Here is a 14,427-nt window from a genome sequence, read left to right on the forward strand (position 1 = left end):
AATCTCTGATATTTTCTATTTCATTTGAATTCATTTAAAACAGAAATGTAAGATATCATCCACTAATTGATTTCACTGAATTACAAGCAACAGGTATTTGGACTTCAGCTTCCCTCTTCCTGTGCCATAGATCTTCTCAACACAGATTGAATTCACACACACACACACACACACACACACACACACACACACACCCTCCTTAGTATTTTCTGTTGTTCTCAGGATACAGTGTGTTTCCTAGCATGGCATTCATATTCCACCAAATATGCTACCTTTACCACACTCAACCTGGTGCCATTCTAGGTACCACTACCACCACACTCCCTCCCCTGCAAGAAAAAATAAATAGAAATGTTTATGTATGATAGAAATATCAAGTCTTCTGCACAAACCTCTGCCTAGAAAGCCCTTCTCCTTCCTCTCCACCTGACAAACTCCTGTTTTTCATTCAATAGCCAACTCAGATATCATCTCTTCTTTGAAGCCTTCCCTTCCCTTCAAAGGCAGAGTTAGTTCCTCTTCTGAGTTCCCTTAGTCTTTTGGACACCTCTATTATAGCACTTAGCACATGACATTTTTTAATTTTATCATATATTATCTATCTTCTTCGTGGATGGTGAATTTATTGAGAGCAATAATTATTTTTATTATTCTTTTGGAAAAATGAGATACTTTTTTCCCTCAGTCCCATATCTTACTTGAGTTCACATTGATAAATGTTGATTAAATAATCTATGGCCCGAAATCTCTCTTGGCTCCTATGGCAATTGGAAGGGTCCTGGCCACTGCCTGTTGGTCATATGAGAGAGACAAAGCTCTGCTCCTCCATAAGTTTCCCTGGGTGGTGAGATGTATATAGATGGAATTCATCTTAGTGTTCAAAGTATTAATAGATTTGTAGAGACCCTGATTTTAACATTTGTCATGTACTACTAGTACTAGTACTAGTACATAGTACTAGTACTATGGAGTACTAGTACTCCATAGATACAGAAGTTTCTTTTAGAAAAGGAAATGGGGAATTCTCTGATGGTTCAATGGTTAGGACTCCAACCTTCCACTGCAGGGGGCCCCAGTTCAATCCCTGGTCAGGGAACTAAGATCCTGCAAGCCAAAACAAAAAAAGAAGTGAAACAAATAAAATTAGAATATGCCTAGGATGGAGGTGGGGTGGAGAGGAAAATACAGATTGTATTTTTTAAAATTATCAAAGTCAGGTATATCATAGATACAGTAACTATTAGGTCCTTTACAGTATTATTTTAAAATTTATTTACATATATTATCTCACAAATTTTTATAACTACTTTATTCCTATTACATATGAGGGCTCAGAGACAGAAAAGTCAGAGAGCTTACCCATAGAACTAATTAGTACATGGTAGAGAGGAAATTCAAATATGGATCTGACTAACTCGGAGTGTTAAGTTCCTTTCCTCAGTGGTAACTGAAACTATCAAAGTAGCTAATTAAATAATTATTACTAATTAGTACTAGTAATATTTAATATTAATTAATATTATTTATAGGGGTTTCCCCAATAGCTCAGTTGGTAAAGAATCCACCTTCAGTGCAGGAGAGACCTGGGTTCAATTCCTGGGTTCGGAAAATGCGCTGGAGAAGGGATAGGCTACCCACTCCAGTATTCTTTGGCTTCCTTTGTGGCTCAGTGGGTAAAGAATCTGCCTGCAGTGCAGGAAACCTGGGTTTGATCCCTGGGTTGGGAAGATCCCCTGGAGAAGGGAAAGGCTACCCACTCCAGTATTCTGGCCTAGAGAATTCTAGGGTCCCAGAGTTGGACATGACTGAGTGACTTGACTAATACTATTAATAACTGATATAAGTATTTGCTTATATCAAATAAGTTTTTTAAAACTATTCTTTTATTATTTATTTTAATTTTATTTATTTTTTTGACTACATGACATGTGCGATAGTTCCTTAGCCAAGGCTTGTACCTATTATACTCCCTGCATTGGAAGCGCAGAGTCTTAACCACTGGACCACCAGGGAAGTCCCAATACCTGCTTGTTCTTAAACATAAATCTGTAAAATTACAGCATTTATTTTCTGATTGAACCTACTATATGCAGCAGATTTGTTCCCTGCCCTCATGGGGCTAAGGGTGCGGGAGAGACACGTTAAACAAATCATTAATAAAATAGAACTGGGAGGGATGCTGTGGGAGTCAGCGACAGGGCTCTGTGGAAGAAGCGGGGTCCAGAATTTAGTTGGAGGTGGGTGGGTCACTCAGGGAGGGCTTTGTTGAAGAGATGGCATTTAAACTGACACCTGAATGAGGAGTGGAAGTTAGCAAGTCAAAGAGTGAATGAAAAGCCATTGCAGGCAGAAGGGCCTCATTGTTTTCAGTCATCTTACCAGGAGAGCCCTTTTCACAGATGAGGTTTTATGCTCATCCACAGTGTGTGAATAGATAAAAGGACCGGTCTGCTCACTTCAGGTGTTCGCCACATGCCCAGTGGTAGGGGACTCTTATGTAGTTCCATAGAAACTCAGAGCACTCCAGCTTCCTCTTTTTACAAATGGGGAGATGATTCTGGCCATTTTAAAGGATTTGTCACAGGCTTCTTTATCAGTATTGGAAGATTTGAGACTCAAATCCAAAACTGACTGTGTGAATTGCTCTTTGTGCAACACTATGCTTCCTGTCTGCGTGTCCCCTTTTGGTAGTCATGGGATGGGAGTCTCTTGTCCTGAATTTGAGCTGCACATCACTGACCACCAACTCTCTGAAACTGTGTTTCTTAGCACTCACTCTCTGTGTCCTGGGAGTGGCAACAAGTAAACCTGGGAATTGTATAGGGTGCCAGGTGCTGTGTTTGATAGGATCTGTTTGTTGATAGACACACCGATCTTATGGGAGCTTGGGGCCATGGGGCAGCTTGGAATAGTCAAGGAGCCTTCTGGGGTCTAGACCTGAAGGATATGGAGTCTTGAGAAATTATTAGGAGAGGAAAAATTAATTGTAAGATGTTCCGAGTGAGAAAGAAATGAGGATGGTCACTAGAGGGAGAAAGCAGGATGAAGAGGGGAAGCATTTTGTTATTTGTTTTTTATTTTAAGATGGGGGAATACTGGAAAATTTTTATAAGCCTAAGGGAAGAAGCCTCTGGGAAAGAAGAGAAAGAAGTAAAGTGTGGAGGTGGAACGGGTTGGAAAACAGACTAGTTCGTCTCAGTCCAGCCAGAGAACTGCCCTGGCAGGCACTCCCGGCCTTTGCAAGAGGGCTCTTTAAAACCACCACAGCAGTTTTGATGTAGCTGTAGGGCTTTCGAGCTCATGCTGGATTCCAGCAGCTCCAGACCTGCTATATATGGTGAGCCCTGGCCATGTGCACATCCTCTCTCTGTCTCCCCCAGCCAGAGTCGCTCTGTTCAAACACCCACACATGTAGCTTTTTGCCCAAAGGAAAGGCCTAGGCAGCATCATTTTACCAACATTGCATAACCTCCGCACATTGGTACCTGCTACCCAGGAGCTTGTTCTTTACAGTGGATCTGACAGGCAGGCCGCAGGCCAGGTGTAGCTCTTGGAGGAGGTTCTCTGTCAGGTGAGATGGCTTCAGGAAATGCCTCGCCCCACTTGTCTGTCTGCCCACAGACTGTCGTCTGGCCCCCATGCTCCCCACATAAAGGATAGGCTTGGTGGGGAGGGAGTTTAGGAAACCAGGTGGAGATAGCCATGCATACAGCCCCAGGAAGGGGTCAGTGTGCCAGCTCACTAATAAATAAACTCATTCATTAGCACGCTGCGGAGGCTTGAGTGTGGCCATGTAAGCCCTGTTTTCTTGGCCTCGAATGATGGTGGAGTCGGGGAGACAGGCTACATGAAAGTCCCTTTGGGATTCCTTCCTAGCAGCCAGAGTGACAAACCCGCCCAAGTGCCCAGTAATCTTCATTGAATTCAAAATCAGATCCTCTTTGAGCAGCTTATAAACTACCATGAGGGAGAAACAAGGCCAAAACACAACTGGCATTGTCAGGAGGCCCAAAGAGAGCAAGCAAGACAGGATGCCGGAGCCGCCAGGACATGGCAGGAGGTCAGCGTCAGAAATAACAAGAATTCTTCCCTCCCAGATTAGGCAGAGAGGAGGAAAGTGTGGCGAGGAAACCCTCCTTCCTTTGAACTCTCCAGGCAGTGCTGTTGTCTTCCTCTGGGTCTGATCTAGCAGGAAGGGGCCCTTGGAGCTGTGCTGTCACAGGCTAGGGGAGCAGTCAGCCCTGACGCTGCCCTGGGAGGCACTGTGGCTGGAGGGAGTGACAGAGAGCTCAGGCCTCACTCCAGCTCCCCTCTCCTCCACTGAGCACCCTTAAGTTTCACCTCCTCAGAGTGTCAGTTTTCTTTCCTGTGAGATGGGGACAGTTATACTAGGTAGATGGCCAGTTATACTAGGTACATTGTAAGACAGTGAATGCAAAGGTATCTTACAGTGACAAGTCTCAGAGGACTTAATAAATGGTAATAATCATCATTACTATTTGCCATAAGGCAAAATTTACGTCTTAGCTCTTTATATTTTGAGACTCACTAGTGAGTGAGGTCCACCCCACCACCCCGTCTTTTTGACTTAGTGAACAAACAACAACAACCCATCTTTTAGAGATACTAGAGAACCATCAGACTAGGGCTTGAACACTCTTTTTTTTCCTTTACTTTGTTAGCTGGGTTATTTGCTTTCCTTATATGTAAAAGAGATCAGTATTATTTATGAGGCACTGGAATCACTGAGAGACAAGGATAGTACTGTGAAGCTTAAAACCTCAATAATAAATTGTGGGTTTAAGAACATCATCAAACTTGGGAGGGGCAACTGGAATTGCTTCTAAACAGAGAGTAGTTTATGCATAGATTAAGTCTTTACTCAGAGTTAGGTACTTTGTAAATACTTGTTGAATGAATGGTTAAGTTATTTAACACAGGAATATAAAGATTACGAGATTGTTTCTTTTTAAAAAGAATTTTTTTTAAAAGAATTTTTTTAAAAGGCTATTTTTTAGGGCAGTTTTAGGTTTGAACAGAATACTGTCACTTTTTAAAGTGTCTATTGCATTCTAAAGGCAATTTTTACTATGTTTTAGCATTGAAGTCTCCCCTCCCCCTCCTCCTCCAGAACGGCTCTGAAATTATGATGTTTAATCAGAAGCAAAATGTAATTTGACCTCTCAACATTTAAGCTTTATTATGAGAAATGCATCCATGATATAAATTGAAGTAAAGCTGTCCTTATCTTTTATTTAAACCTACTGTTCTCAATTGTGGAATAGTTGACTTAATGACTCGAACATTACTGTTGTACAGACGGAGCCTATGACATGTGTTGGCTTTGCTTGGTAGTGGGTACCGTGACCATCACATCTCTTTTTGTTCTTGTTTACCATTTTGAACTTATTTTACTTATTTTCTTCTTACCTTCCAACATACTTTAACCTCTTTAATCATTCAGGAGGTTCTGTAACTGTATTTTGCTAGGCTCTCTTTTAACTTGCACTGGGTAGCTATACCTTCCTTGTTGAACTGCTGTTGTGTTTGTTCTAAATACATTTTTAGGTTCTTTTAGGCTGCCAGGAGTTCCTGTTTGCTGTTGTAGGTATGTTTGCCTCGGATTAGCCAGTCTTTCCCCTTCTGGTGTTTTATTTCTAATATGATGCTAGTTTTGAAACTTAAATTATTGCCCTTGTGAGGATTAAATGAAAAACAGAGGAAATGGATTCTGGAAGGTTTGTTGTAATCATTAAAGAGGCAGAAAAACAGTGTAACTCTGGGATTAGATAATCAGGGTTCAGATCTTAGTTTTGACACTTAATTAGTTTTGTAACTCTGGGCAAGTTACTTTTCTCTAAGACTCAGTTTCCTCAGCTATTAAGTGGGGACAGAAGAATACCAGTCTCTTATTACAGTTGTTACAAGGATTAAATGAAATAATGTATCTGAATCACTTCGCACAGTGTGTGGCATATGCTTGTGTTAGCTGTTAATTATATAGCATTTGTCCATTTTTGCCGTTAAAGGATTTTTTTTTTTTTTTTTTGCTTTCTTCCTATTTCTTAGTCATATTAGAATAGGAAAAAGTTGCCAGATAAACTGAATTCAGCCTAGATCAGATGTTAGCCTGACAATTGCTGAGTAAATGACCACAGTACTATTATCCTAATGAGTTTCATTGGGATAACTGTAGTGTCTGTGGATGAAACATGGAGTTGAGATATCTTCACCTCTATCCTTCTGTAACAGATTGTTTTTTCAGTATAAGAAAAGTTTGTAGAGAATGCTATCACTATGGAAAATGGAGAGAAAAGGGGGAAGCTACTATTTATGTAAAAAGAGTACATATACACATAAGCTTGTGTGTGTATAGATTACAGCTGGAAGGTTTCATAAGAAGGAACTTGGTAGTTAGGAGATGTAGGTTGGGACAGAACTTATGTTTGTTTGTTTTTAACATGTGCATGTATTATCTATTCAAAACAGTTACTAAACAAAGAAAGGAGTAGATTGAATGTGTAAGCTTCAAGGTTAAGTGTCCTAAGAATTGACCTTCATCTTGGTCTGGACATTCCAGGCAGCTGACTTGTCTAAGTTGTGGGCCCCAGCCTTCAACTGTGCTTTTTCCTTAAAGAGACAAACGCAAAAGTTCTTCATAACAAGACAACTTTTCTGTCTTTAACTATCTAGAGAATTTGATTCACAAATTCAGGGCAAAAATAAGTTGAACCTTTAGTTAGCTGAATTTGGTGATGGTGGATGAATGGACAGCCCTGTGGATTAGCATCTTCTTTTCCCAGTAGAACTCGTGGTTATCTTCAGCACACTTCCTGTTGATGAGAAGACTGCTTGTTTTATTTTTGTAACTATGTGTGCTGAAATTTACTGTAGAACTTTATATTTGATAGTGTTTTCAAATTGTCATCAATTGTCTACTGAACTAATTAGGTTCAGTGTTTTAGGAGTAATTAGAATTTGCCCTTCTTCCATTTACCATGCTTGAATCTATATTTTTTGAAACTCTTAGTTATCAGCAAAATTAGGTGGAGGTTGCAGCAAACTTTGCTGTTCCATTTCTCTCAAAAGGCAGGTATATACACTTGGCTGAAATTTCTACATCAGGCTGTTGTGAATACCATAGTTCTCCTGAAGAAAACATTCTTGTCATTTTCCAGGCTTGGAAAGGAAGGGTTTCCAACTGGGAAGAAAGAAAGGGTTAACTTCTGAGAGACTCATCTGTTCTTAAAGCCAAGGTGCTAATCTTAACTATGCCCCTTCTTCCTGAAAAACATTCAGTGGCTCTCCTTTGTCTACTTGGTAAAGCCCAGACTGTTTAGCCTGACATTTCAAAGCCCTTCATGACCTTTCTGGCATATTTTTCTGTTTCCTATACTTGTCTTTCCACAAAATTTAGGTATTGTTTCCTTACAAGTGCTGAGCATTCCATGGCCCTGTTTTTGCTCATAATGTTCCGCCTGCTGGAAATGATCTTATTAATCTTTTACCTGTCCAACTTCAGCTCACCTTTCCAAGCCCCAGGTGCGGTTTCATTTTCTTTCTTTTTTTTAACTTTTTATTTTGTATTGGGATATAGCTGATTAACTGTGTTGTGATAGTTTCAGGTGAACAGCAAAGGGACTCAGCCATATGTATATCCGTTCATGTATCCATACATGTATCCATTCTCCCCCAGCCTCCCCTCCCATTCAGGCTGCCACATAACATTGAGCAGAGTTCCATGTACTATACTGTAGGTCCTTGTTGGTTATCCATTTTAAATATAGCAGTGTGTACATGTCCATCCCATACTCCCTAACTATGCCTTCTCTGCATCTCTCCCCCCAGCAACCATAAGTTCCTTCTCTAAGTCTGTGAGTCTCTGTTTTGTAAGCTCATTTGTATCATTTTTTTAGATTCCACATGTAAGGAATGCCATACAATGTTTCTCTTCCTCTGTCTGACTGACTTCAGTTGGTAAGACAGTCTCTAGGTCCATCCATGTTGCTGCAAATGGCATTATTTCACTCTTTTTAATGATTGAGTAATCTTCCATTATATATATATATACCACATCTTCTTTAACCATTCCTTTGTCAATGGACATTTAGGTTGCTTCCATGTCTTGGTGATTGTAAACAGTGCTGCAATGAATATGCAGTGTTTCATTTTCCATGAAGTTTTCTCTGACCCCACTCAGCCAAAAGTAATCCTCTCACAGCCCATGACACTTTGTGTTCCTTTTGGGACACTTACTAAGTTCTCTCTTAGAGCTCTTGGTCCTTGGAAGCTGGGCTCTTGTTAACCATCACTTTAATCTCCACATAGTAGAAACTCAGTTTCTAAATGAGTTTCTAAACTAAATGAGTAGAAACTCATATGTTCACTGAGTGAATTAAATGTCAGCCAGCATCTTGAAAGTGTCTTTAATTTGCTTTACTTTTTCAACCCAGATAACCATTTGACTTGTTATCTGTAAAGGCTATAGAACAAACTGCTCTGGAACAAAAAACGCTTCACTCCGTGTTGATATAGTTAGTAAGTTTATGATCTGAGAAAATCTGTGCCTTTTAAACCTCAGAGGGCAGGTGTATTAACAAAACTACAGAATTTTCATATAAACGAATTCCATTACCTCACTATTGCTGTTGATGAATTGGCCTCTGACAACACTTAAGCATCAAAACGCACAGTGTCTTTTCAGGTGGAGAGGCTGACATGAGAGATTTGGTTAACTTTAAGAAAAATCTTATGAAAAAAGGACTGTTGAACTTTCCCTGGTTTGTTTCTGCCTTGGAATATACTCTATATCATATAAAGTGGCCACATCTTTTTCCATGACCTGTTTCTATTGTCACAAAATGTTATTTTTTAGGCACTTAACAGAGTTCTGAGGTTATAAATTTAGAATCACAGCATCAGCAAATCCCAAGGTCACAAGGGACTTTAAAGATCATGTAGTCAGCCTTCTGTCAGATAGATAGCCAAGTTGTGAATTCTCTGCTTTTTGAGGTCATCCATTCTGTTATTTGAATCTTCAGAAACTCTCCTGTCAGAAAGTTTTTACTTCCAGCATTCAATGTTGAGTAATTCTTTCTCCCTCTGTGACCCACCCATGGGTTCTGATTCTACCTTTTGGACAGTCTAATCACTTTTCTGTAATATTTAAGGCAACTGTCCTGTTTTTCTCCAGGTGAAATATCTTCTGATCTTTCTTTGCTTCCTTTTGTCTCTTAAAATATAATGTTCAGAACTGTAGACATATTCTAAAAGTGGAGTCTGACCTCTGCTGAACAGAACAAAAATCTCACTTTGTACATGAAGATATTATATTTGCATTACTGTATCTAAAAATCACATTAATTGCGGCGGGCAGCCTTATCCTCTTGACTTCCCTTGAATGTATACTGTCATCATAAGCCTGTGAGGCTTTCTCACACCCAGACAGGAGTGGCACACCTATCCTGTACCCTACAGCTGTTCTTTTAGGCCCAAGTGCAGGGTCTTAGATGTGTCCCTATTAGAGTCAACCCATTGAAAGAGTCTATGAAGTATTTTTAGTTCATGGTTAGGTCATCTGACATATTTGTCTTCCTGCCCCACTTCTTGCAGTCTACAGATTTGGTAAGTTTGTTTTCTCTTCTCCATCTTAGTCATTCATGGAGATGTTGAGGCAGGCCAGGATGGAATCATTCCATTGGACCATACTATTGCTAGTAGGTTTAAATGGGCATTAATTGTGTATGGAGATAGGATTGTCAGTTTAGATCAAATACTCCATAATTGTAATAGAAATTGTCTTTTAGGTGAGTAGTCTTATTGTAGCTGCTTAGTAACTGTTTAACAAGAGATAATAGAACTATGTATGGTCATAAGAGTGAGATTAGGAACTAGCTTAGAAAATTAGTGACCCTGCTTATATTCTTATATATGATAAATATAGTATTACATTTATTAATTAATAAAACATAATTCTTACATTCTTGGGGCTTCCCTGGCATCTCAAACAGTAAAGAATCTGCCTGCAATGTGGGAGACCCAGGTTCGATCCCTGGGTCAGGAAGTTCCATTGGAGAGGGGCATAGCAACCCACTGTAGTATTCTTGCCTGGAGAATCCCATGGGCAGAGGAGCCTGGTGGGCCACAGTCCATGGGGTCAGAAAGAGTTGGCCATGACTGAACGACTGACGCTTTCTTTCTTCTATTCTTATGTAAGGTATTAAGCAGAGAACATTCTGGACTGATTAGAGGCAATATGGTATAGGGGAAAGAGCCCTAAACTTGGCCCTGAGATGTTTTATTCATTTATTTATTCAGCAAATATATATTGTGTGCATACTGTACTTAAGCCTTAGATATACAGTGATTTTAAAAAAAAACCAACCAAGACTTTGTGTTTGCCATCAATGGAACGTACATTCAAATGGGGAAACAATTTGATAATTATACAGATGAAATCATAATACTTTCTGTGATCTATCTTCTAGACAGGTACTGTCCAACAGAAATAAAATACAGGTCACACACTCAATTTAAAAGTTTCTAGTAGCTCCATTTTGAAAAGTGAAAAGAAAAAAATGAAACTACTTTTAATAATGGGTTTTCTTTAACTCAGTATACCTGATAATATTTCAACATGTAAACAATATAAAAAATTTTGAGATATTTATATTCTTGAACTAAATCATTGAGATCTTAAACTTATACCATATCTCAGTTTGAACTAGCCTATTTAAAGTGCTCAATAGCCATGTGTGGCTAGTGGCCTTCATACTGGCCAGCAAAATACTATCCCCACCTTTATAGACTGCTCTATGGTATTGGGAAAATCACTTTCCTTATTTAGAACTCCTGTTTTCATCAGTAAAATGAAGGATTAAGACTTACCTTTAAACAGCTAAAAGTGGTCCTTTTCATGTATGAGGGAGTCATGCAAGGTGCTGTAATAATCTGTGTCTTCATGAGTGGTACTTATATGGGTATATATGTAAAGACTCATCAAGCTGTATACTTAAGATACATGTACTTTTCAGTATCCATGTTATCACTCAGTAAAAGGTTTCTTATAAAATCACTTCTGATTATTTTGATTCTGTGCCCTTCGATAAAATTTCTCAGATGAACTGACCTTCAGTGGAAACATGTGACATGAAAAATGCCAACAGCCAGTGACTCTTTATGTCTTCTTCCCACCCAGGATGTGTCTAGTCCGAATGAAGCAGGAAGGCCGGAGTGGGAAATACATGTGTCGTATCATAGTTCATTTTATGTGGGAGGATGTTGAGCAGCGTGGCAGAATCATGGGGGTAAGTGACTGCTGTCAGATTCTGGTCTTGGAAAACTCCATTGAGCGATTGCCTGACTTGAGTTGAAGTTCTAGAATTTGAGTTGAAGTTCTGATGTCAAGTGGTAATTGAACTCAACTCACTTTTGCCTCCGTGGATTTTGACAAGCTCTGGATACTTTCTGTGTTTGCACACATTATCATGGTTTGTCAGTGTGAGGACATCCTGTGTTCAGAGATGGCATTATTAAAAAGTAAATCATGGTGATAGGAGGGATGGATTTCGTGAATAGATAAAATCAAATAATAATCCAGTTTTAGGATACTGTACCTGATACCAGTTCATTGTTCAGTTCGCAATTAGTTTGAATAGAAAGATCCTGACTGGGGGCCTGCAGTGTCCTCAGGAACTTAAAAACAAGCTCCTTGATTGCTGACAACCTATAATACTTTGGCAAGGTGTATACTGAAAAGGTCCATTAGTATCTTTAATAACCTGAGAAAGGAGAACCTATCGTGTATGTATAACATAGAATATGATGACAATAGAAAGCCAGAACCAAAACATTAGAATACAATAGATTATATAAGTACCAATCTCTTCCTTTGTGTATATTGTATATTTTGTGTATCTATACCATGTTTTAATAGATTGTAATTCTTTGGTTTTTCCCGTATCATTGCCTCACAGCTTGGGAGCATCTAAAGCCAAACCATTAGACAGGGTCATGCGATGGGGTGACCTGATTTCTTTCATTACAGAGGAGAGTTCTGTGGTTTTGTGTGTATGTATTTTATTATATATGGTATCATTCTCTGTGCACTTAATTGCAACTTTCTTTTTTTTTAAATGTGTCTTGGAGGTCTTTGCGTGCTGCATGGGATTTAAATGGGAGATCTCCCTTTTTTCACTTTTATCTACTGTAATTATTTTCACACACTTCCTATGTTATTGTCTAACGGTACCATGTGCTTACCCTATGTGTAAAATTGTAGTCTTTGAAACTAAATGGTGGAAATGATGGTTTCCTTTGGAGAATTTGGATTGAGGGTATTTTCAGATTCTCTTGTCTTTGAAGGAACCAGGTATACAGAAAGCACAGGAGACATGGGTTCACCTTTAGATAGCTTCATTGACACTTATATGCCTTTCTCTGGGAAAACAGACCATCAGCATTTCCAGTCATTCTAAAAAGATGATAGTCTCTTTCAGTGTTTCAGCTGCTGTCATCATCGTCATCATGATCCATCCAGTGGAGTCAGTATTCCCCTGTCTTTGTAATGTACTCTTTGCTTCATGTTTCTCCCTGTCGTGCCTTACTGCTGCCCAGAGTGGGATCAACAGCCTTTAAGCTATTCATCCTGCTGAGTGTTCCACATTCTTTCAGGTACTTACCAGCCAACTCTGTGGCAGTACGCAGTGGATATACCGTAGTGCTGGTGGTCTCAAATCATCCCTTTTAATGATGACCAGTGATACCCCCTGGCCAGCCAAAGTCTGTGCTGACTGCCATGCAGTTACACGGTGGTTCTGTTAGTCTGTTTTCCTATCACTGTTGTCTAAACTCTTCTGGGAGTTGAACCACTGGAACCATGTGGGCCATAGCTGTCCCCGGCTTGAATAGCCTTATGAACCGTAGGTTGCTGATTGCTAGACCACAGGAACCTTTTACTGTACCCCACTTCCACCCCCAAGTGAATTTCTTTTTGGATCTGCATATAAATGGGGCTTCCCTGATGGCTTAGCGGGCTAAGAATCCACCTGCAATGCCTGAAAAGTCCCATGGACAGAGGAGTCACAAGAGTCAGGCCTGACTGAACAACTAAGCATGCATGCACACACACATATATTTATCTTCATCGCAGTTTTCAGCACTTTGAACCTTCTCCCATGTTACTTTATATATCCCTTCTACTTGACTGTATGCTTTATAAAGGCAGGAAACCTATCTTATCCACAGTTTTTTGTTCACACAGTGAAAAGTGGTTGAATAAATGCTTGTTGAATAAATGAATAAATTGAAATTTATTCTGAAATTGTTTTAAAGCCAACTTATTTGTCAGATAGATCATACTTGGTTCGTTAGTCTCTGATTCAGTTGTCTATCAATGCAGTCCTGCAGGAATTAGCCTTTCCTTCCCCCCCACCCCATTTTATCCAACCATTTTTCTGTCTGAATTGTTCTAGATATTATGCTGTCTTAGAGAGAAGTGTGTTAGATCAGCATTTCTCAAACTTTAGTGTACCTGCAGTTCACCTGGGGATCCTGTTAAAATACAGATTCTGATTCAGTAGGTTGGGGGTGAGGCCAGAGAGTCTCTCTGCATTTCTAAACTCTTCAAGGTGATGGCAGTAGCACTGGTAGGGCAGGATGGGGAAGGAGCAAGCACACTTTGAATAGCAGGGATTTAGATGATCCATAATGCTCCCCAAGTGTAGACTGTTAAATATGTCTTCATGAGAGAAATGCCAAGCTCCGGTTTACTTACAAAGAGTATAAAAGACGATGATTTAAAAATAATGGAGACTTGAAAGAGTTGGGGAATTACTATTCTTATATTTCCATTATAACTGATTCGCTCCTCCCTTTCCAATGTCATGCTATAAATAGACACCCTTTATACAGGCAAGACAATTATATGTTAGCCAATTCTGAGTTGTGAGTGTGATTGTGTGTGTGTGTAGAGGGGACCTCAGTCTTTGGTATGTGTACAGCCTAAAGAAATGGGAAGATTAGGCTGGACAAGAATGGCATGTGGCTGGAGAAAAGTAGTAGGCAGAAGCAGCCAGTCTGGCCTGGTTCTGACCCTGGCTGGCAAATCTTTTCTCCTCCCTTACTTCAGTTTCTTGGTTTAAAAAAAAAAAAACAAAAAACACTTGGGGGGGCGGGTGGTTGCATGATTTCCGAGTTTCTTTTCCAAGCTTTGAAAGTCTATGATGTGAAGGTGGTAATTTGCAAATCTACTTCTGTGTTATTTGGCATCTTTAAGAAAACTCATCTAAAAAGTAAAATTTATAAGACTGATCAATGTAGTGGTGATTTTTCTTCTGCCAAAGAATTCTTAGAGCCATTACATTGCTTGAGTGGACTGGTGTAAGGAAGATTGAGAATGTGAATTAATGACACATTAGAAATCTGGGT

The 14,427-nt window shown here is 39.6% G+C and overlaps 1 protein-coding gene across 3 annotated transcripts in view; it reads left to right on the forward strand.

The window, feature by feature from the left end:
- The window catches only part of UQCC1 (ubiquinol-cytochrome c reductase complex assembly factor 1), a 96,469-nt gene that overhangs the window by 41,328 nt on the left and 40,714 nt on the right, over positions 1-14,427 (forward strand). For 2 of the 3 annotated variants that reach the window (XM_086332196.1, XM_086332195.1), the window contains exon 7: positions 11,198-11,306. In XM_086332196.1, the coding sequence (XP_086188322.1) occupies positions 11,198-11,306 (109 nt within the window). Of the gene's footprint in view, positions 1-11,197; positions 11,307-11,975; positions 13,322-14,427 lie in introns of those variants that run through there. The other variant, XM_086332197.1, reaches the window with a different exon arrangement.

This window comes from Bos grunniens, chromosome 13 (genome assembly GCF_055505025.1).
Source record: "Bos grunniens cultivar Pamir isolate PY7600 chromosome 13, Bosgru_T2T1.0, whole genome shotgun sequence".
NCBI classification, from domain to species: domain Eukaryota; kingdom Metazoa; phylum Chordata; class Mammalia; order Artiodactyla; family Bovidae; genus Bos; species Bos grunniens.